This window comes from Planococcus citri, chromosome 3 (genome assembly GCF_950023065.1).
Source record: "Planococcus citri chromosome 3, ihPlaCitr1.1, whole genome shotgun sequence".
Lineage (NCBI taxonomy): Eukaryota > Metazoa > Arthropoda > Insecta > Hemiptera > Pseudococcidae > Planococcus > Planococcus citri.
The window spans coordinates 64,812,774-64,835,465 of NC_088679.1; the positions used below are offsets into that span (position 1 = coordinate 64,812,774).

The 22,692-nt window shown below is 33.3% G+C and overlaps 3 protein-coding genes and 2 long non-coding RNA genes across 10 annotated transcripts; 3 read left to right on the forward strand and 2 right to left on the reverse strand.

Annotated features, from left to right (window-relative positions):
- Window positions 1-190: 190 nt before the first annotated feature.
- Window positions 191-2,041, forward strand: LOC135842044 (transforming growth factor beta regulator 1). 2 transcript variants are annotated; one of them, XM_065359328.1, is made up of 7 exons: window positions 191-457; window positions 536-656; window positions 737-826; window positions 906-1,054; window positions 1,135-1,280; window positions 1,354-1,582; window positions 1,665-2,041. In XM_065359328.1, the coding sequence occupies exons 1-7, from the start codon at window positions 347-349 to the stop codon at window positions 1,797-1,799; spliced, it is 981 nt and encodes a 326-aa protein (XP_065215400.1). In that variant the 5' UTR covers window positions 191-346; the 3' UTR covers window positions 1,800-2,041. The 2 variants fall into 2 exon arrangements, with proteins under 2 accessions (XP_065215400.1, XP_065215401.1); XM_065359329.1 differs by having other exon boundaries at window positions 191-451.
- Window positions 1,827-5,044, reverse strand: LOC135842043 (coiled-coil domain-containing protein 112-like). The gene is made up of 7 exons (XM_065359327.1): window positions 3,575-5,044; window positions 3,317-3,458; window positions 3,004-3,230; window positions 2,711-2,806; window positions 2,476-2,618; window positions 2,149-2,397; window positions 1,827-2,077 (listed from the first exon to the last, which is right to left on the reverse strand). Exons 1-7 carry the CDS (start codon window positions 3,686-3,688, stop codon window positions 2,035-2,037), a joined length of 1,014 nt encoding a protein of 337 aa, XP_065215399.1. The 5' UTR covers window positions 3,689-5,044; the 3' UTR covers window positions 1,827-2,034.
- Window positions 5,044-9,278, forward strand: LOC135842045 (uncharacterized). Its single transcript, XR_010558053.1, has 3 exons — window positions 5,044-5,666; window positions 7,942-8,136; window positions 8,651-9,278. It is a non-coding gene; the product is annotated as an uncharacterized LOC135842045 (long non-coding RNA).
- Window positions 9,279-13,889: 4,611 nt separating this feature from the next.
- LOC135842046 (uncharacterized) lies at window positions 13,890-19,887 on the forward strand. Of its 5 annotated transcripts, XR_010558056.1 has the most exons (5): window positions 14,137-14,506; window positions 15,666-17,500; window positions 18,455-18,643; window positions 18,874-19,168; window positions 19,261-19,887. XR_010558056.1 is itself a non-coding variant. In XM_065359331.1 (4 exons), the coding sequence occupies exons 1-4, from the start codon at window positions 17,468-17,470 to the stop codon at window positions 19,423-19,425; spliced, it is 576 nt and encodes a 191-aa protein (XP_065215403.1). In that variant the 5' UTR covers window positions 17,354-17,467; the 3' UTR covers window positions 19,426-19,887. The 5 variants fall into 5 exon arrangements, 1 of the variants encoding a protein (XP_065215403.1); XR_010558055.1 differs by having other exon boundaries at window positions 13,890-14,506; window positions 15,666-17,516; window positions 18,874-19,887; XR_010558054.1 differs by having other exon boundaries at window positions 14,115-14,506; window positions 18,874-19,887.
- Window positions 19,646-21,658, reverse strand: LOC135842047 (uncharacterized). Its single transcript, XR_010558058.1, has 3 exons — window positions 21,539-21,658; window positions 19,893-19,995; window positions 19,646-19,795 (listed from the first exon to the last, which is right to left on the reverse strand). It is a non-coding gene; the product is annotated as an uncharacterized LOC135842047 (long non-coding RNA).
- Window positions 21,659-22,692: the final 1,034 nt, after the last annotated feature.

Genomic DNA, 22,692 nt, shown 5'->3' on the forward strand with positions numbered 1-22,692 from the left:
ACTTACAATTTTGACTTTTAAATTACATAAATAATATGATTATTTAATTATTTTAAACTTTTATTCGATTGTTTTATCAAAAAAAATGAAAATAAAAAAATACGTTTGATGATGACGCAGATCTTGAGTTTGCGTTATAGATGCGTTACCGATAACGTTACTCGAATATTTTCATTGTGTCGTTTGAAATGGCAACGTGAATTTCTGAAAATTTTCAATGATAAACTTTTGATAAAAAAAAGTTGAAAGTTCGTAAAATCGTATTTTGAATTGAATTTTCTTCTGCAAAGTAATGAAGAAAATATGTGTTGTACTCGATAATTAATACGTTCGAATAAGAATTGAAATGTTCGTGAATAAATCCATGGCAGGAAAAACTATTCCGAAGACGGCGACTACTCAAAAGTTCAAAACCAAGTACAAGAAACTGAAAAAGTACATGTTATTTATGGTATATGTGAGTTTATTTTACCTAAAATCGAATCGTTTAATTCTTATTGAATTTCCTAGTTACGAGAATGTTTGTAATGTTTAGGAAAATGCCGCTCTATGTGATCAAATTACTTACTTACAAGAAAAAATCCTCTACACTAAAGAAGAGAACAACTTTCTGGCTAGAAAATTGAAACACTTGGAATTTCTCAAGAATGCTTCCGGTAAACTGATAATTTCACAATGATATACACTCATTTAGCATGATGTGCGATATTATTACCATTATTTGATCTGCTTTCAGGCTGTGAAATAAGCACCGTAGATAATCTAGCAAAAAAGATAATTACCAAAAGAAAAATTCAAATTAGTCCTAGTCAAATTATTGATACAGGTATTCATCGTGATCCTTATTCAGTACTATGAAATCGTATGAATTGTAACGAATATTAATCGTTTCCAATTTGAATTAGATGTACCGATACCGAAGCAAGTGTTGAAAGTGAAGAAACCGGTAAAAAATGTGAAAAAGAAACAAACATTGACTGTGTCCGAAGATGCCTGTGGTCAATTATCATTTCCTATCACTTTGAACGATTTGACGGTTCATTCTTTAGGAGAAGTACGTCGATAAATATAATTATTTGGTTGAATAATATCGAGTTTATCCGAATTAATGATTTGTATTTTTAATAATTCCAGATCGTAACCGATCGTTCTACTTATCACACAGAAGATATCATTTATCCAGCCGGTTATGTTGCGACGAAAGTTTACGGAAGTGTTCACAATCCTAGAATGAAATGTTCATACACTTGTAAGATTATCGACGGAGGCTTATACCCAAAGTAATGAACGCATTTTACTTTTAGTCTAGTTTCGAATACGTTTGTGTAATATTTATTGATCTTTGTTCGACAGATTTGAAATACTATCCGAAGACGGTCTCGTATTTACCGGTACTACTCCGGATGAATGTCACAAAAAACTGTTGTCGTTAATCAATAATAATTATTCAGCGAAAGTAGTCAACGATACGATAAATCGAGGAGCTGATTTCTTCGGTTTAGCTAATCCTAGCGTACATTACCTTATTCTTTCGTTGCCTGGTATTCCTAAATGTATTAAATATAGCTTCAAGAAATTCAATGTAAGTTGTAGATGCAGTTGATCGTGTTATTTAAAAATTTATAATATGTTCATAATAATAGTGAGTTTTCTACGCTTTACAGGAAAGAATCAATCTTCAAGACGATGTATTGATGAAAGATGACGTAGAAGCTTGTATCAATTATAGTGCTTTGGTTAAAGTTTTACCAGAATCGTTTAATCGTGATCCCTTTGGAAGCTCGTGGCTTCCTGGATGAGAAGAGATCGAAGATTTTTCATGAAAATGGACGTGATAATTTGTTCGGTGTTTGTTTCAAAGTAGAGATGTATAATATTCAGACTTGATCATATGATCACGATGTAAAATTACATCAATACGTTTGCATTTTACGTCATCAAATTTAGACAATAGATGTGCTTGATTTGAATACTTTATTGAATATTTTTACAGTTTTGTAATATTGACTTTTTCACCATTAGATAATTTTTTTTTTATAAATCTCTGTTTAAGTTTTTTCGCCAATTCGGCACAGCTCTGAAACATACGGTAATTCGATTAGTTATAATATAAATCCGGTTAAACAATAGACTAAAATAATCACTCACAATCGAGGAATATTCATTATATCGCTCGGTTTTGGGAAAATTTCCACGTTATCGTCGTCATCGTCTGTGAGAATTTTTCGCCTCCATTCAACAGTCGAATGTAATAATCTGGTCGGGTCTCTTCGTACGTTGATTGATTTACGATACTTCGTGGCTAATTTTTGATACATTAATTGTTGTTCGTTTCTTTTTTCTTCGATACGTTTACGTCTGTCTTGAAGTTTTCCTATAACTTGCTCGTCTTTATGCCTAATTTGCGATGATTTAAAGATCCTGAATTATCATAGCATTTAAAGGGTACAAAGTAGGTAATGTTTTAAAAGAAACCTGAAAACTGGAAGCATTTTATTGGCAATATTTCTTTTCAATTTGATCTTTTTGTTTTCGTCAACGAGTCTAGCTATCCACATTGCTTTTTGAATTTGTATTTTTTCATTTCTGTGTTCCATTATCGCTTTCTTCTTTTTTTCCTTCAAGAAAATACGTTCGTACTTATCGAGTTCGACGTCGGATTTTTTTTTTAATTTTTCAAATGCCAGTTTAAATAGACGAAGGTACAAACTTGAATTAATTTTCGAATTTTTGCTTTTTCAAACGCTTCTCTCGCTTTCGCTAATTTAATTCTTTCTTCGTTCCGTTTCATCTCTTCTTTGTATCGCTGAACTCAAATAATTTTTAGTTTAGAAGACATCGCAGGTTAAATTAGGCTTATTAAAACGAAAATTTCGTATACTTCCGCATGAGTTGGATATTCAATAGGAATAACATCAATAGAACAACGTTGAATGAAATGGTGCGAGATTGTTTTTGGTCAGATTTTTTTTAATGATATGAAAGAGAAAAGTTGATGCTTACTTTCCATTCTTGTATTTTGATTTTTAAATCTTCGTGTTTCTTTTGAATTTCTTTGATGGAACGACTTGTATCACTCGATACAGTTGATGCCGTTTGCGGTCTACTTTTATCGTTATTTTCTTTTTTCTTTATATTCCAAAATTTGAACGCTCTTTGTTGCAATGATTTCAACTTCAGATACTCTTTGTACCATTTATCGTGTTCAATTATTTCTTCTTCGCTAATATCTGTAACGTTAATCAGAAAAAATAGGTACTCATCCAACCGTCGAGATGTTTCTCGATGCAGGGAAGGGAATGTACTTTCTACATACCTGGAAAATTATACCTCAAGTGGTATATTACACTTTGTAAATTATGTTTCCGGCTCAAATTGACGAACACGCTGTGATCTCCGTCATCCCAACCTCCCGTGTGTCCGTATTTTCTAACGTAATTATCGAAGTTTCGTATATCCTGTAAAAAATAAATTCTTTCCAATGAGTCAACAACTCTGATTTGAAATGAAAAATACAATTAGAAATAATTAATTCAGTTTTCAAGTATTTTTTCATTATGTACATAGTACTTACTTGAAAGATATTTTCGTCTGCGAGAATAATTAGTTTTTCCTCGTTCATTGAAGATTCTTCTTTCTTATTCAGTGATAGAAAAAATTTACATAATTCTTCTATTTCTGCGTCCATTTTCGATGTGTTTTTTTTTAATACGACTCGGCGGTTTTAAGAATTCTGACAGATGAGATTAAAAATATACGTTGCTATAGTTTCGAAATAGTGTTAACCCCCTTGGTAATTGGATTTGGGGTGCAGGAAGTTCGTTGTTACTACGAGGGTTGGAATAAATAGTGTTTTATTTGATAAAACTTGGAATACTACGTAGGGTTATTAAGCATGTGCGAGGTTTAGCTTGAAACGAATCGTTTCTTTTGCAATGAGAAAGTACTATGAGTGCATGTTATGCATTAGGTAGGTATGCCTTTAAATATTTAGGAACTGATTTGAAATTTCAAGTTCATTAAAATTTAAGCGCCATAAATACCTACATCTGTGTTATGTGGACACAAAATGTTTTGTTTATAAACATTATTTTTCAAGGTAGTCGATGTAGTAAGTTCAATGTCTCGATTTCTTATAGGTAAGGGTAAGGTGCCCGAATGTCGACCACCTAGTTTATTTTTGGAATAAAAAGACCTGTAATTGACCTAGGTTCGCGCACAATGGCTCAAATGATAGCCACATGCCTCTAGTTTAATGCCCTAAAGTCACTAAACCTAAAACCCCTCCGCTGATTTTTCATGGCGTTTTTTCCAAAAAGTGAGAAAATTGAAAATTGCAAAAATGGTGTCCTAATTCCGACCACCCCAAAAAAATTGAAAAAAAGAAGGTAAATAATACCTCAACATCGTTGATTATGAATTAAAATGACACCAATAGAAAGGAAATTAATTATTTAAGCAAAAGGGGAACAAATATTCAATTTTTTTTACATTTTTCTGACGTCGTATCACAAATCTCATGTCCCCATTTAAAACACTTGAAAATTGTTTGGACGCCTTTAGATACCCACATTCTCAGTTTCTTACAGCTTTTACAGCTTTGTTCATTGCATCAGCACACCATTTATTACGTTTTGACGTTTTTTTCGAAAATCCAGGAAAATAAAAATTTTAAGTATACAGCCAAATCATTGGTGGTCGGAATTAGGACACCCTATAAAATTAAATTTGATGGGAAACTTTTCAAACTTGCCTGTAATTTATCCAAAAAATAATTATCAGCTTTTATTCGTCGAACTTTGTACTTTAAAAAATAATTAAAACTTTTTTCACGAGAAATCACACATTTGCGCAACAGGCGATTGAAGTTGCGGGAAAAGTTAATTTTGACTTTTTGAATTTCGTTTTTTAGCTATATTTTCGCGAGTTTTGGCTTTTGGGTTGTGATTTTGGTCTTAATCGTTTTTTCTGTGAAAAATACATACGAAAATATTTTTTTCCGAATTTTCAAGGCATTAGTGGGCGAGATAGGCTTGTGGTCGGATTTAGGGTACTGGTCGACATTCGGGCACCTTACCCTTACCCTTGAAAAGACGAATTATGCTGGCGACGCTGGCGTACCTCCTTATCACATGCAAAATGTAAACACGTTCAATTTGTTGCATGTGTTCTGTCAACTGCCAGAAAGACGATGATTCACTTCACTCACACTTTGTATATCTGTTTCATTTGATTGGCTTTTCTGAGACAAAAATACAGAGGGAAAAAAATCGTCATTCATCGTGACAAAAAAGAGTCGATAGCAGAAAAAAATTAAGGGGAACGGACTGAAAATTAATTATTCATCAGTATTTATAATGAAGCTGGAAGTGGGTACTTGAGCGAGCCTAATATACGATATCTATATTAGAAACTGAACTATTAATTAAATTCTATTGATGAGTGAAGATAAAAGATGTAGTTTAGGTATAGTACGTATTTCAATTTAGCTCAACTCAAAGCAATTCAGTCTGAAATAATATTATACTTATTATTACATTTTAACAGTGAATCATCCCAGTGAAACATATGGTAATCGTCACACTCGATGTTATTTTAGTTGAAGCCTAGGTATACCTACCTAGTTCCAAAAAATGGCGAAAATATATTTTGTCGTTTCTGCGTTGGTAAGCATATTTTCCTGTAGGTATTAATTTTTCGTTTTATAACTTGAATTTGTTATGTATAAGAGTTAGGCAGCTTGAAAATGTCAAAATTTACAATAAATGAAAAAAAAGATTTTTTATTTGTCTTGCATTTTCTAAACGTTGACCAAATTTGTTGAACAATCTGCAGTCTCAAAATCAAATTTTTATTTCACCACCAGATTTAATTTATGCATGTCACTTTGCCCTCCTATATACAATTTGATATTTTTAATTTTGGCATATTGGTGGTTTCTAAACGAACCCTTCATTTCATTTCAAGTTGAACTTTGGGGTTTGGGCAGATATGGTATTAGGTAAGTAAAATGAATTCTTAAAATCTTAATTTTGGTAGGTACCTAGTTTTTTAAACAAACTCCTCAAATGTTTGATTTTTTGTACATTTTTTTTGGTTTTACCTAATATTTAAAACCCTGGTGTTGTATGTATTTTTCATATTTTTAGAGTTTAAAGTAAACGTGTTCAAGAAGCCAATGTTCCCATTTTTTCCGCTAATCTTTTTGTACTTTTACCCAAATCTTTGCATGGGTCATTTCATGTCAATTCGACCAAAAAAATGCGATTTTGAAAGTCATGTCTTTCGATTTCGCTCAAATTTTTTTTACAATATCTACCCACCCAGTAAGTAAGAAACCCGCAATCGGTTTGGTCCCAGCCCCCTCAGGGGGTGGGTGGGGGGCTTCCATCATTTTCACATTGTCTCGAGGTACTTAACTTCAGCAGCGCATTCCTCCAAAACTATTATACTTTGATCAAAACTGATTTCACAGTTCAAAAGGGTATTAAATTTTGAACTTTTTAGGCATTTTGAAATTTTCAAAATTTGAAAGTTGAACTTTCAAATTGAAAGCTCAAATTTCAAAATGGCGCTGTAAGTGGGAGCTTCCATTTAAAATTCTGAAAAAATTTCCATGGATGTACCTTTTGATGCTTTTTTGAAATATTCAAGTTTCGAGATGAGTTCTCTTGATGAAGGAGGAGCACCCCACCCCAATTTTGGGCAAAACTTTCGAAAAAAATCTGGGGCATGTGATACATCGAATTGTATGTTTATGGTAACGCTGAACACAAATATGACGTTGGATTTTTGATTGAGTCCCATCCACGGCCCCCAGCCAGCACCATCCCAAATGGAGTAAAAGTTCAAAATAGGGGGTTTTTCGTGCGACACATTAAATAGTAGATATGTTTTTGGTGACGCTGAACACAAATATGACGTCGGATTTTTGGTTGGACTCCATCCACGGCCTCCAACAATTTTTTTGGACTTTTACCGATTGGGGGAGGTTCTAGGAGGCCATGGGTGAAGTCAATTTGAAAAACTAAGGCTATATTCGTGTTCAGCGATGTCGAAAACATACTATTTCATGTGTCACACGATTGAAACCATTTTTTTTTTTTTTTGGTTACCCTCCTTGGGGAGGTGCTGGGGACCGTGGATGGGTCCAATCAAAAATCTGACGTCATAATAATTATTCGTATTCAGCGTCACCAAAAAAATACTATTTAATGTGTCGCACGAAAAATCCCTATTTTGAACTTTTACCCCATTGGGGGGGGGGCGTGGATGAGGTCCAATCAAAAATCCAACGTCATATTAGTATTCAGCGTTACCAAAAACATACAATTCGATGTATCACATGCCCCAGATTTTTTTTCGAAAATTTTTCCCAAAATTGGGAGTGGGGGTGCCCCCCTCTCCATTGAGAGATCCCATCTCGAAACTTGAATATTTCAAAAAAGCATCAAAAGGTACATCCATGGATATTTTTTCAGAATTTTAAATGGTAGCTTCCACTTACAGCGCCATTTTGAAATTTAAACTTCGAAAGTTCAACTTTCAAATTTTGAAAATTTCAAAATGCTTAAAAAGTTCAAAATTCAATACCCTTTTGAATTGTGAAATCAGTTTTGATCAAAGTATCATAGTTTTGGAGGAATGCGCTGCTGAAGTTGAGTACATCGAGACAATGTGAAAATGATGGAAGCCCCCCCACCTGCGTCCTGAGGGGGTTGGGGCCAAACTAATTGCGGGTTTATTACTTACTGGGTGGGTAGATATTGTAACAAAAATTTGAGCGAAATCGAAAGACATGACTCGAAAACGTTGGTCAAATTGACATGGAATGACCATGTTTCCATTGGTTTCAAAAAAAAAACGGATTTTTGATGTAGACTGACATTAAAAACGCTGTAGCCTAATTGATGTTCTGAGATTAAGACATTTTGTTTTCAGAGTGAACTGTAACTGTTTCACTACCATGTATTCGTAAGTAGTTCCTCCAGTAGTGCGACTAACAAAACTATACAAGCTATAACCAACATGAAAAACGAATCGAGTAACATGGCTAAGGAGGATGAGAAAAATCCGGGAGGGATTCTGAGTGCAATACTGGATAAGAATTTTGATAACTTCACAATACGAATGACGGTTAGTTGAAGTAATTTTTTGATCAGATACTTACTAACTATACATTTAACTTTAGATTTTCTGATTTTCAAAAGTTAAGGAGGATGAGAAATATCTGGGAGGGATTCTGAGTGCAATACTGATGGATAAGAAATTTGATAAACTCACAAATGGAATGACGGTTAGTTGAAGTAATTTTTTGATCAGATACTTACCTATATACATTTAACTTTAGATTTTATGATTTTCAAAAGTTAAATGCTTGGATCTGTATCTTTAAAATCAAAATTTAAAGGTCGAGAAAACGTTTTGGAGGATTTTTGAACACGTTGCAATTTTTTTAAAATCCATATGGCATGGCCTCCCACTACATACCGCCCATAATTTCGGATTTTAAAAACATTTTTATGATTTAGAATTACAGTAATACGGTAAGGTCCCTTTCTACATGGTCGGCTAGTGATTCTTTTCCTCTAAATGATCATTCGTTTCGATTTTTTTCTGCTTTAAATGCCATCTGCCTTGTGTGTTTCAGTGCCAATTTTGGGACGATCAATTCGTACTTGATGTCCTCTCTTTCGGATCGGGATTTGTAACCGAGAATGAATGTATAAAAGTACGGCAGGAAAAAAAAGGAAAGAAACAAGTGATCATGGACATCACAACACCTCGTACGACGAATATGAAAGAAATAAATCAACTTGCATCCAAATATACTGATGGAGTAAAAAGTTTTGGTCCGCGTGACTGGAAAAAATTTTTGAACATTCCAAACATTTTCGATTCATGGTGTCGAAGCTTCAATACCTCAATTAACCTTGGATTAAAATGTGACCCCGTGTTGCTTTATAAATTCCTCCCTGCTGAGGCGATAAATGAAGTCAGGCATATAATTCAGCAGTATTATTTTTTCTGTCGGGATTATGGAAACAACGCAACCACGATAACTCGAGAACACACAATTGAAACAAGGCGAAAAATTTATAAAGTTATGCTTCAAAGCGAGTTTTTAATAAAAATCTTTTTGCAATTGAGACGCAACTTTTTCCAGTCCAGAATTCAGCCAATGAGAAGATATTAAGTTAAAATTTTTCTATTTATCTCGTAACATAAAGATTATGCTGACGTACCTACTTGAAAAATGAGAAGTACTTACCGACGTAGAAAGCTTTTTTTGTTGATTTTTTCTGGTTTTCTCGAACCAAGGATTATATAGGTAGGTAGCAGGTACCTAACCTATACTTACTAAAATTTTGTAATGAAATTATGAGCGTCTGATGGTAACTGGTTATCTGGTTTATGCATTTGGATGAGACATCACAAAAAAAAAGTATTAATGTGATGAACATTGTACATTTCATATTTTGCTAAAATTAAATCAACGCAGTATCAGCAACCACTGCCACAGCTTTTTCGACACTTTTCGTAGCATATCGTACTGCTTTTGTTTTTTCGTCTATCTAACCACCCTCCCCCCCTTAAAATTCATTCCAGAATTAGTAGGTAACTTCGTGAATGCAATTTATTTGTTTGTATCGTCGTAGCTCAAATTAAAATTATTTTTTTTATACTCACGCAGTCATCATTTTTCGGTCTTCCTGTGCCGCAGAAATCACTGCAACCATCATCGTCGCAACTATTGCAATCCATATTGTTGCACTTAAGTCTGAAATCACTTTTGAAGATACATATGTAGGTATCGTAAAAGTATGGTTAGGTATACTGGACGAAGTCGAATTTTAAAGTCGCGCTCCCCTCCCCATCAATTTTGAGTAAAAAATAAACTGTTGTGAAATTATCCAAAAGTGACCTTGTGACCTATCAAAATGGATTAAAATTTTGCGAGAAATTCAAATATCTTCACGAAAATGTTTGTCGAGTACTTTTGAAAGATTTTGACTCTTGAATTGGATCATGATTTTCGAACTTCTTTGAAATTAAAGCGACATGAATACATTAAAGTGATATAGAAAAGACAAGTGTGTGCACTGTGATAATATTATGGGTCGGAGCCTCCATTGGGATAATTTATCCCAGTTGTAGCGCTGTAATCGTTAGTGCCATAGGAAAGGAATTACATTATTTCTTAGCATTATTGCTCTGCTTCTTAGCAAAAAATCATATTTTTTTCAAAGTTTGCAAGTCCGAGCGAACTTTTATGTAGTCTCAAATTAATAAGAATAAAATTTTCCATTGATTGGTATTAATTTTCTTTAATTTTGTAGAGAAATGGAGATTTTCACATTTTTTTTAATGGATAAATTTTTGTGTATATCAACTTTGAATTAAATTTACGAGAAATTTTTACGAGAAATTTTGATCGAGGATATAGGTATTTGAGTTGAGGAAAATGATCTACGTTAAATTCTCTACAAGATGGAGTTGGTTTGAAAGTTTTCCGCGCTATAGAAAAAATGGTATAAAAGCTCAAAGTTGTAAAACTCTTGAAAAAATATTGTTTTTTCGTATTTTTTGTAGTTAAATACAATTTACTTGAAATTTTGATCGAGGACATAGTTATTTGAGGAAAGGAAAATGATCTACGTTAAATTCTCTACAAGATGGAGTTGGTTTGAAAGTTGTCCGTGATAGAGAAAAAACGGTATAAAAGCTGAAAGCTGTAAACACTTTGGGAAAAAAATTGTTTTTTCGTGTTTAAATGCAATTTACTCGAAATTTTGATTGAGGACATAGGTATTTATGGTAAGGAAAATGATCTACGTTAAATTCTCTACAAGATGGAGTTGGTTTGAAAATTTTCCGCGCAATAGAAAAGAGGTATAAAAGCTCAAAGTTGTAAACATTCTTGAAAAAATATTGTTTTTTCGTATTTCTTTGTAGTTAAATACAATTTACTCGAAATTTTGATCGAGGACATAGGTATTTGAGGAAAGGAAAATGATCTACCTTAAATTCTCTACAAGATGGAGTTGGTATGAAAGTTTCCCGCGCAATAGAAAAAAGGTATGAAAGCTCAGAAATACTAAAAAAAATACAGTGCTGTTTTAAACTGACAACACTGTTTATAATGAAGCTGGGAGTAGGTACTGAGCGAGCCCAATATAAGATATCTACGTATATTAGAAACTGAACTATTAAATTCTATTGACGAGTGAAGATAAAAGATGTAGTTTGGGTAGTATTTCAATTTAGCTCAAAGCAATAATTCAGTGTGAAACCATTATACTTAGGTATTACATTTAAACAGTGAAAAATCCCAGTGAAACATATGTTATTTTAGTTGGAGCCCAGGTGCCTAGTTCCAAAAAATGATGAAAATTTATTTTGTCATCTCTGTGTTGGTCAGTAAGCATATTTTCCTGTATTAATTTTTCGTTTTATAACTTGAATTTGTTATGTATGAGAGCTTCAGCTTGGCAGCTTGAAAATGAAAATTAATTGATCAGCCAGTAGCAATACAAAAGTTAAGAGGTTAGAAATTCGTTTTACCTAATGCCATATCTGCCCAAACCTCAAAGTTCAACTTGAAATGAAATGAGGGGTGCATTTTGAAACGACCAATGCCAAAATCAAAAATCAAATTTTACCTGTAGGAAGCCAAAGTCAAAAGTGACATGAATAAATTAAATTTGGTGGTGAAATGAAAATTTGATTTTGAGACTGCAGATTGTTCATCAGATTTGGTCAACGTTCAGAAAATGCAAAACAAATAAAAAATCTGTTTTTTTCTGTACCTACGTAGACGTAGGTAGTAGGTACCTACCTGTAAAAATGTTGAATATGGCGGTTATGTAAACGAATCTTGTTGAAATGCGTACCAAAATTTAAAAAAAATCAACGAATATGTGATTCTTTTAAATGGTTTGTACGTTTGTAGTAAAAAAAAATGTAAATTTTGACATTGGTGTTTTTTAACAAACTCCTCAAATGCTTGATTTTTTTGTATGTACATATTTTTTTTTTTGGTTTTACCTATGTATTTTAAAACCCTGGTGTTGTATTTTTTATTTTTTTTAGAGTTTAAACTAAACGTGTTCAAGACGCCATGTTCAAATTTTTTTCCGCAAAGTTTATTGTACTTTTAGTTTAGGATACCCAAATCTTTGCATTTCCATTAGTTTTCAACAAAAAAAAAAAAAAATAAAACTGATTTTGTATGATTTTTTATGGTAGCCCAAGTGGTAACTGATGTTCTAACAAGGGAACTACCAGAACCGGCAGAAACGAAAATGAACGAATCAAAGCTGGATAGAAAGGGGACCACCTCAGGACCCCAAATCCAAAATTTCAAATGCTAAAGTTGATTTCTCGATTTTTGGTGAATTTTTGAAAATTAAAAAATCCGATAAATTATCTGATTAATACCAAAAATAGAAAATATTGATGAAAAATGGAATTTTCTCGGGAAGTGGCTCAGATGCTGTCCCTAACTCATTTACGACTATCGAAATTCGTAAAACCTCCATTTTGACCATTCTGGAGCCTCCAGAGATTTATTATCATTTCTCCAGAAACTTGAAATTGCTGTGGAACGGCTAAAAATCAACTTTAGCACAAATAACTTTATTTGGGGCCTGTGTGGGTTGCCTTTAACCGTTTTTTGCGGTTGTCGCAAAAATCGGCGTCTGCCGGTCCAGATGTGTATGTTTGCCCGCTGGAAAAAATGACAAAATTTGAAAATGTCAAATATTCCATCTTTTGCGATGCTACCTATCCGAGATCGAGCTCTGGCCTATTTTCGACGTTCCAAATAGGTGAAACCTCCATTTCAACCATTCTGGAGCCTCCAGCGGTTTTTTATCATTTCTCCAGAAACTTGAAATTGCTGTGGAACGGCCAAAAATCAACTTTAGCACAAATAACTTTATTTGGGGCCTATGTGGGTTGCCTTTAACCATTTTTTGCGGTTGTCGCGAAAATCAGCGTCTGCCGGTTCAGATGTGTATTTTTGGCCACTGGAATAAAATGACAAAATTTGAAAATGTTAATGGATGCTCCAGAATAGTCGAAATGGAGGTTTTGCCTATTCGGCACGTCGAAAATTGGTCAGAGCTCGATTTCGGGTCGGTAACATTGTAAAAGATGGAATATTTAACATTTTCAAATTTTGTCCTTTTTTCCAGTGGCCAAAAATACACATCTGAACCGGCAGATGCCGATTTTCGCGACAACCGCAGAAAATGGTTAAAGGCAACCCACATAGGCCCCAAATGAAGTTATTTATTTATTTATTTATTTATTTATTTATTTAAACAATTTTGGTCTCTCCAACAGCCAGAGCCAATTACAGGAAAGACCGATTATAACTAAGGGAGAATAAAAACTAAATATCACTTTATATACTGAAAAGAAAAAGAAACAAAACAAAAAAAAAATACAAAAAATACAAAAAATAAAGAAGATAAGGAGGTAGAGTGAGAAAAAATCAGAAATAAAAGAAAATGTGCTACTAACAACAAAAGATAAGTAAGACCATTTATAAGTGGTGATTTATAAAGAGAGAAAAAAAAATTAAAAAATTGAAAAAAACATATAAAAAAAGAAAGAAAAATGAAACCAACCAAAAAAATAAAGCAAACAAGATTTGTGCTAAAGTTGATTTTTAGCCGTTCCACAGCAATTTCAAGTTTCTGGAGAAAAGATAAAAAATCGCTGGAGGTTCCAGAATGGTCGAAATGGAGGTTTCACCTATTCGGAACGTCGAAAATAGGTCAGAGCTCGATTTCGGATAGGTAGCATTGTAAAAGATGGAATATTTAACATTTTCAAATTTTTTCATTTTTTCCAGTGGGCAAAAATACACATCTGAATCGGCAGACGCCGATTTTCGCGACAACTGCAAAAAATGGTTAAAGGCAACCCACATAGGCCCCAAATAAAGTTATTTGTGCTAAAGTTGATTTTTAGCCGTTCCATAGCAATTTCAAGTTTCTGGAGAAATGATACTAAATCTCTGGAGGCTCCAGAATGACTGGAATTGAGGTTTTACAAATTTTGATAGTCGTAAATGAGTTAGGGACACCATCTGAGCCACTTCCCGAGAAAATTCCATTTTTATCAATATTTTCTATTTTTGGTATTAATTGATAATTTTTCGGATTTTTCAATTTTCAAAAATTCACCAAAAATCGAGAAATCAACTTTAGCACTTGAAATTTTGGATTTGGGGTCCTGAGGTGGTCCCCTTTCAATCTAGCTTTGATTCGTTCATTTTCGTTTCTGCCGGTTCAGGTAGTTCCCTTGTAAGACATTTTGTTTTCAGAGTGAACTATTTCACTGCCATGTAATCGTAAATAGTTCCTCCAGTGCGACTAACAAAACTTTACAAGCTGTAACCAACATGGAAAAAGAATCGAGCAATATGGTTAAGAAGGATGAGAAAACTCTGCAAGCGATACGGCGTGCAAGATTGGATGCGCGTCGGATGACGGTTAGTTCAAGTAATTTTTAATTAAATAGATACATTTAACTTTAGATTTTCTAATTTTCAGAAGTCAAATACCGTACCGTCTACCTAATTAGGTATTAAAAAATTCAATTGAATAATTAAATTAATTTAAAATGACGTATAACAAAGTGTATTCTTGGCTAAGATAGGTGAAATGCGCCTGCTTCTGTAGATTTGGAAAATTATGACATGGATAATTGTTGGATACCTCTGAAAAAATTTTTCGAGCCAAAATTCTGCACCTCACTATCCGGGCCAGTTTGGTGAAATTTTGATTTTTCTTATTATTTGGTCGGCACGCACAAATTATGTATTCAAAAATTCAGCAAGCATCTAAAAATGAATTTCAACGCCTGAAATTTTGGATGATGGTGTATTTTGGAGTCCTTTATTAATTCTCTATGTCCGGTTCAAAAAATGAAAAATGTTGTGCCGCATGCAGAAAAAACGCATATTTTTGTAGGTTTTTTGAAGAAATGAGTCGGCTGATGTTTTTGAAAATATGTGTTTAGTCCTGGTTCATGGTAAAGTTTCAACAGATGAACGAAACGTAATTTTTTCCTAGGTGCTATAGGATGCATAGTTTTCCCATAAAATCAATGTTCAATGTTGAAAAATACAAAAATAATTATCGTTAGATTGGATCTGCATCTTTAAAATCAAAATTGAAAGGTTGAGAAAACGTTTTGGAGGATTTTTGAACAGGTTGCATTTTTTTTAATCCACAAGGCCTCCTATTACATACAGGGTGGCCAGAAATATCGGGTACCCCTAAAAAAGTTTTCTAACTAAATACTTCGGTTGGTCACAGTGAATGATAGTAATGATAACACATGATTGGTTGTTGGACTGGAGAGATAACATTCCACCAATCATATGCATCTATTTCACGTTGCCAACCTATATTTTTAATGAAAAACTTTCTTAGGGGTACCCGATATTTCTGGCCACCCTGTAAGTACCGCCCATAATTTTGAATGTTTTGAACATTATTTTTTATGATTCAGAATTAACACGGTAAGGTTCCTTTCGACATGAGTCGGTAGGTGATTCTTTTCCTCTGAACGATTCTTTTCGATTTTGTTTTTGTTTTTTTTTTTTTTTGCTGTAAATTGTCATCTGCCTGGTGTTTCTGTTTCAGTGCCAATATTGGGACAATCGATTCTTAAGTAATGCCATGTATTTTGGAGAGGATTTTATAACTGAGAATGAATGGATGAAAGCACGGCAGAAAAAAAAAAAGAAAGAACCAAGTGATCATGGGCATCACAACACCACGTATGATGAATCCGAAAGAAATAAATCGACTTCTATCTGAATATATTGAACTAGTAAGACAGTATGTTCCGCGTCCCTCGAAAAAATTTTTGAACAATCCGGCCAGTTTCGATTTATGGTGTCGAAACTTCAATACCTCAATTAACATTGGATTAAAATGTGATGCCGTGTTGCTTTCTAAATTCCTCCCTGCTGAGTTGATAAATGAAGTCAGGCATATAATTCGGCAGTATTCTTTTTTCTATCGGGATCATGGAAACAACGCGACCACAATAACTCGAGAACATTTAATTCTAGAAACAAGACGACTTTATAAAGTTATGCTTCAAAGCGAGTTTTTAGTCAAAATCTTTTCACAATTGAGACGCAACTTCTACCAGTTCAGGCGGGATTACAGGAAAATTCATCGCGCGAAATTCACCGCGCGAACGGTGAATTTTCCTCCGCAATGAATTTTTCCTCGCGATTAATTTTACCCTGCAATGAGTTTCGCGCGGTAAATTTTCCTGTTATACCCAGTTCAGGATTACCCCAATGAGCAGATTTCAAGTTTAAATTTTTGTATTAATGTTTCAACAGATGAACGAAACTTAATTTTTTCCTAGGTGCTGGAATGCATAGTTTTCCCATATAATCAATGTTAATGTTGACAAATACAAAAATTATCGTTTGATTGGATCTGTATCTTTAAAATCAAAATTGACAAGTCGATAAAACGTTTGGAGGATTTTTGAAAACGTTGCAATAATTTTAAAGTAGCACTCCCCTCCCCATTAATCTTGAGTAAAAAATAAACTGTTGTGGAATTACCCAAAAGTGACCTTGTGACCTATCATTCAAAATGGATTAAAATTTTGCGAGAAATTCAAATATCTTTACTAAAATGTTTTTCGAGTATTTTTGAAAGATTTTGACTCTTAAATTGGATCATGATTTCCGAACTTCTTTAAAATTAAAGCGCCATGAGTACATCTACTCTACTTATGTTATGTGGACACAAAATGTTTTGTTTGTAAACATTATTTTTCAAGGTAGTCGATGTAAGTTCAATGTCTCGATTTCTTATACCATTGAAAAGACGAATTAATATTGGCGTACCTACCTACCTCCTTATCACATGCAAAATGTAAACACGTTCAAAATTGGTTGCATGTGTTCTGTTCTGTTTAACTTACACAACACACCAGACAGAAAGGCGATGATTCACTCAAACGTCTCACACTTGTTATGTCTGTTTCATTCGATTGGCTTTTCTGAGACAAAAATACATTACTTATACCTACAGAAGAAAAAATTCGTCATTCATCGTGACAAAAAAGAGTCGAAAGCACTGAAAGCAGAAAAAAATTTAAGAGAAAGGACAAAGGACTGAAAATTAATTATTCATCTGTAGTTATAATGAAGCTGGGAGCTTTAATTATTCGTAAGTACTTGGCTGGGAGTAGGTACTGAGCGAGCCAAATACATATATGATATCTACTATCTATATTGAAACTGAACTATCAGATTTCATTGATGACTGAAGATAAAAGATATATAGTTTAGCTCAAAGCAATTCAGTCTGAATTAATTATACTTATTTACATTTTAACAGTCAATCATCCCACTGAAACATATCACAGTCGATGTTATTTTAGTTGAAGCTCAAGTACCTAGTTCCAAAAAATGACGAAAATATATTTTGTCATTTCTGCGTTGGTAAGCATATTTTCAGGTACTTACTAATTTTTCGTTTCATACTCTTAACTTGAATTTGTTATGTATAAGAATTGGGCAGCTTGAAAATTAATTGATCAGCCAATAGCAATACAAAAATTAAGATGTTAGAAATTCATTTTACCTAATACACCGTATCTGCAGCCCAAACCCCAAAGTTCAACATGAAATGGAATGAGGGGTTTGTTTTCGTTTAGAAACCACCAATGCCAAAATCAAAAGTAGGTATCAAATTAAGTAGGTATAGGTACATATACAGGAAGCCAAAGTGAAAGTGACATGCATCTAATAAATTTGGTGGTAAAATACTGCAGATTGTTCATCAAATTTGGTCAACGTTCAGAAAATTCAAAACAAATAAATTTTTTTTTTCATTTTTTCTTACTTACATTTTTTCTGTAGGACCTAGGTACTTACCTGTAAAAATGTTGAATATTGCGGTTATTTAAAAAAATCTAGTTGAAATTCGTACTTCTGAAGTTTAAAAGCTTCTCTCGGAGGGAGAGGTCGGGGTGGGGCTCGAGCGTGCCCCTGGATAAATTAAGTAACGAAAATGTGCTTCTTTTAAAAAGCGGTTTGTAGTAAAAAAATTTTTAATTTTGACATTGGTGGTTTTTTAAACAAACTCCTCAAAAGCTTGAATTTTTTGTACATTATTATTATTATTATTATTTTTTTGGTTTTACCAAATATTTTAAACTCTTGCGTTGCATTTTTCATTTTTTTAAAACTAAACGTGTTCAAGACGCCAATCGCCAATGTTCAAATTTTTTGCGAAGTTTTTCGTACTTTTACCCAAACCTTTGCATTCCCACTGGTTCTCAAAAAAAAACAAAAAAAAACTGATGTTGTACAGATTTTTGTTGTTGACTGACTTTAAAAACACTCGCGCTGCAGCTTAACTGATGTTCTGATTCTGAGACATTTTGTTTTCAGAGTGAACTGTTTCATTACCGTGTATTCGTAAATAGTTCCTCCTGTGCGACTAACAAAGCTTCACAAGCTATATTAACCAACATGAAAAACGAATCGAGCAACGTGGCTAAGGAGAATAAGAAAACTCCGGAAGCGATACTCCGTGCAACACTGGATGAAAAATCAGATGAAGACATAAGTTGGATGACGGTTAGTTGAAGTATTTTTGATTGAGTAGATAGATACCTACCTATTACCTACATTTAACTTTAGATTTTCTGATTTTCAACAATTTTTATGATTTAGAATTACTATGGTACTTACCTAATATAAGGTCCCTTTCTACTCGTACATGAGTCGGCTGGTGATTCTTTCCCTCTGAACGATTCGTTTCGATTTTTTTTGATGTAAGTAAATCTCATCTGCCTGGTGTGTTTCAGTGCAAATATTGGATCGATCGATTCGTACGTGATGTCATCTTTTTGGGAGAGGAATTTATAACCGAGAATGAATGGATGAAAGCACGGCAGCAAAAAAAAGGAAAGAAGCAAGTGGTTATGGACATCACAACGCCGCGTATGACGAATGTGAAAGAAATGAATCGATTTATATCCGGATATATTAAACGAGTAAAAAATTATCTTCCGCGTGACTCGAATTTTTTTTTGAACAATCCAGACTTTTTCGATTTATGGTGTCGAGACTTCAATACGCAAATTAACAATGGATTAAAATGTGATCCCGAATTGCTTTATAAATTATTCCTCCCTGTTGAGTTGATAAATGAAGTCAGGCATATAATTCAGCAGTATTCTTTTTTCTGCCAGGATTATGGAAACAACGAGACCACGGTAACTCGAGAACATGCAATCCTTGAAACAAGACAACAAATTTTTGAAGTTATGCTTCAAAGTGAGTTTTTAGTAAAAATCTTTTTGCAATTGAGGCGCACGTTCTACCAGTCCAGAATTCAGCCAATGAGAAGATATTAAGTTTAAATTTTTGTATTTATTTTGTAACATAAAGATTATGCTGGCGTACCTACACGTAGAAAGCTTTTTGTTAAATATTTTTTCTGATTTTCTCGAACCAAAGATTATATATAGGTACCTACCTACCTATATTGAAATTTTGAAATTTTGTAGTGAAATTATGAGCATCTGGTAACTGGTTTATGCATTTGGATGAGATATCACAAAAAAAAAAAAGGTATTAATGTGATGAACATTGTATTTCATATTTTGCTAAAATTAAATCAACTCAGTATCAGCAACCACTGCCACAACTTTTTCGACACTTTTCGTAGCATTTTTGTACTTTGCAAATCATTGCTCTTGTTTTTTCGTCTATTTTACCACCACTCTGTAAAATTTATTCCAGAATTAGTAACATTCGTGAATGCAATTTACCTATTTGTATGTATTGTAGCTCAAATTAAAATTATTTTTTTTATACTCACGCAGTCATCATTTTTCGGCCTTCCTGTGCCGCAGAAATCACTGCAACCATCATCGTCGCAACTATTGTTGCAATCCATATTGTTGAACTGAAGTCTGAAATCACTTTTGAAAATACATATTTTAAGTATAGACAGGTATATTGGACGAAGTCGAATTTTAAAGTCGCACTCCTCTCCTCACCGATTTTGAGTAAAAAATAGACTGTTGTGGAATTATCCAAAAGTGGTCTTGTGACCTATCAAAATGGATTAAAATTTTACGAGAAATTCGAATATTTTGGCGAAAATACTTTTTGAGTATTTTTGAAAGATTTTGAGCCTTACATTGGGTCATGATTTTCGAACTTCTTTGAAAAGGTGTCTTATTGAGACCTATAGGAAATTAGGAATGGATTAAAATTTCAGCAGAAAATCAAAATTTTTCATCAAAACTTTTTTTGAGCATTTTTAAAGAATTTTAAGCTCAAAATTGTTTTATGATTTGTGGTATTTTTAAAAAAGGTGCCATGTTGCCATCAAAATAGGTTAAAATTTCATTTGAAAATCCAAAATTTCCATCGAAACTTTTTCTTGACCCATTTGAAGAAATTTGAGCCCATAATTGGGTTATAATTTTCGCTTCTTTTAAATAAGATGCCATGCGACCTATCAAAACATGTTGAAATTTCGACAGAAAAACAAAAATTTCCATTAAAATTTTCTTTTGAAAATTTTTGAAGAGTTTTGAGCCCAAAATTAGTCATGATATTCAAAGTGTTTAAAAAAAGTGTCATGCAATATTCATCAAAGTAGGTTAAAATTTTCGTCAAAACTTTTTTTGAGCGTTTCTGAATAATTTTTTAGGTTAAAATGGGGTCGTGGTTTTTGGTAATACAAATAAAGTGCCATTCAACCTATCAAAATGGCATAGAATATCATTCAAAAATCCAAAATTTTAACCAAAACTTTTTTTAAGCACTTCAAGGAATTTTAGATCCGAAATGTTCATCAAAATGAGTCAAAATTTCATATAAAAATCTAAAATTGCCATCAAAACTTATTCTGTGCTGTTTTGAAGAATTTTAAGCCCAAAATCGAGTAATAGTTTTCCAAGTTTTTGAAAACTTTGCCAGCGACTTATCAAAGTACTTAAGTAACAATGTTAAAATTTCCAGAGAAAATTCAAAATTTCTATCAAAACTTTTCTTGAGGTTTATGAAGAATTTTTGAGACCAAAATTGAGTCATGATTTTTGGTAATTCAAATAGAGTACCATTTTCTTATCAAAATTGATTTAAATTTTATTTGAAAATCCCAAATTTCCATAAAATCTTTTTTTGAGCACTTTTTAATCATTTTGAGCCGAAAATTGGGTTGTGATTTTTGAGTTTTTTGAAATGAGACTTTTCAAAATGGGCTAAAATTTCATATCAGAATTTTTACCATCACTTTTGGAGAACTTTGAGCCCAAAATTTGGTATGATTTTCAACGTTTTTGAAAAAAGTATCACGTGACCTATTTGAATAGGTTGAAATTTCATCTTAAAATCTAATATTTGCACCAAAACTGATTTTGAGAACTTTAAAGAAATTTGAGTTCGAAATTGAGTATATTAATTTTCAAGGTTTTTAAAAATTCAAGGGAAAATAATCTGATTTAAAATTACCTCAAATTGTCTTGAAGCAGGTATTTGAGCTCAGCTGAGATTTTCACTTACACTGAACTGGACTTATGACACTAAAAGAGATCAAAATTTCAACCAGAACTGATCATAGGTTCTGAGAAAACTATGCTTATATTGATTGAGAACGATTGCGAGAATTTCTCGTTTTCAATGACCTTCAAAAAATATTGATCTAGATTGTAATGTAAACAACTAGTACGAATTTAAAACAAAAACTCTTCTTGCTAAAATTGCATCGTTCTGTGTTAGAAAACGCAATCGAGGTCATTCAATGCCAATTCGCTGATGAGTTAATCTCAAATTTCTCATTTTTCCATTTTTTTTTTTTTTTTTTTTTTTTTTTTTTAATTTAGAAAGTTGGAGTATCCGACTCAAAAATTAGTTGAAAAACGAAACAATTTCTTATTTTTTTCAATTTTTTTTTTTTTTAATTTATAAAATTAAAGCACTCGACTCAAAAATCAATTGAAAAACGAAACATTCATTCTCATAGGAGATATCCACACGTTTCTAGACCTAGCTGCAAGAGATTTTCCAACTGCTTAGCAAACCCAGCCGCAAAAAGATCTGCGACAAAGTCGTATTCGTCGAGTTTTCATCGTGCATGGTAGAACTAAGATGCTACCAAAAATGTATCATGACGGCTAAACACTTATTATCAGTGAGTAATTATAAAATCGAGGGCGAGCCGGTGACCGTTCTGCATTACAACACCAGTACAGTACATTTACTCGGTACTAGTCATTTGAATCCTCGTTACGTCGTCATTGTGAGGGAACTAATCGAAACCGTTAACCCCCAAGTCGTCGGCGTAGAATTATGCAGAACACGACTAGGCCACCGAAACGGAATGAAATCGCGAAAATCTCCAATCCCCAATACCAAACCATCGAGCGAATTCCGTTTTGAAAAAATACCCCGAGATTTGATAGTACCAGCTGTCGGAGAGAAACTACGTCTCATGTACGTTTACGGTGCGGTTGTCTACGAAGAATCGAAAGAATTTCGGCTGAATTTACTCCACTATAGGCGCATGAAAACGCACAAGTTACGCGAGCCGACTCAAGCTGGCCAGTATTACATCGGCGCAGAATTACTAACGCCTTTTAGAAATCTCATTTGGCACGCTGATCACT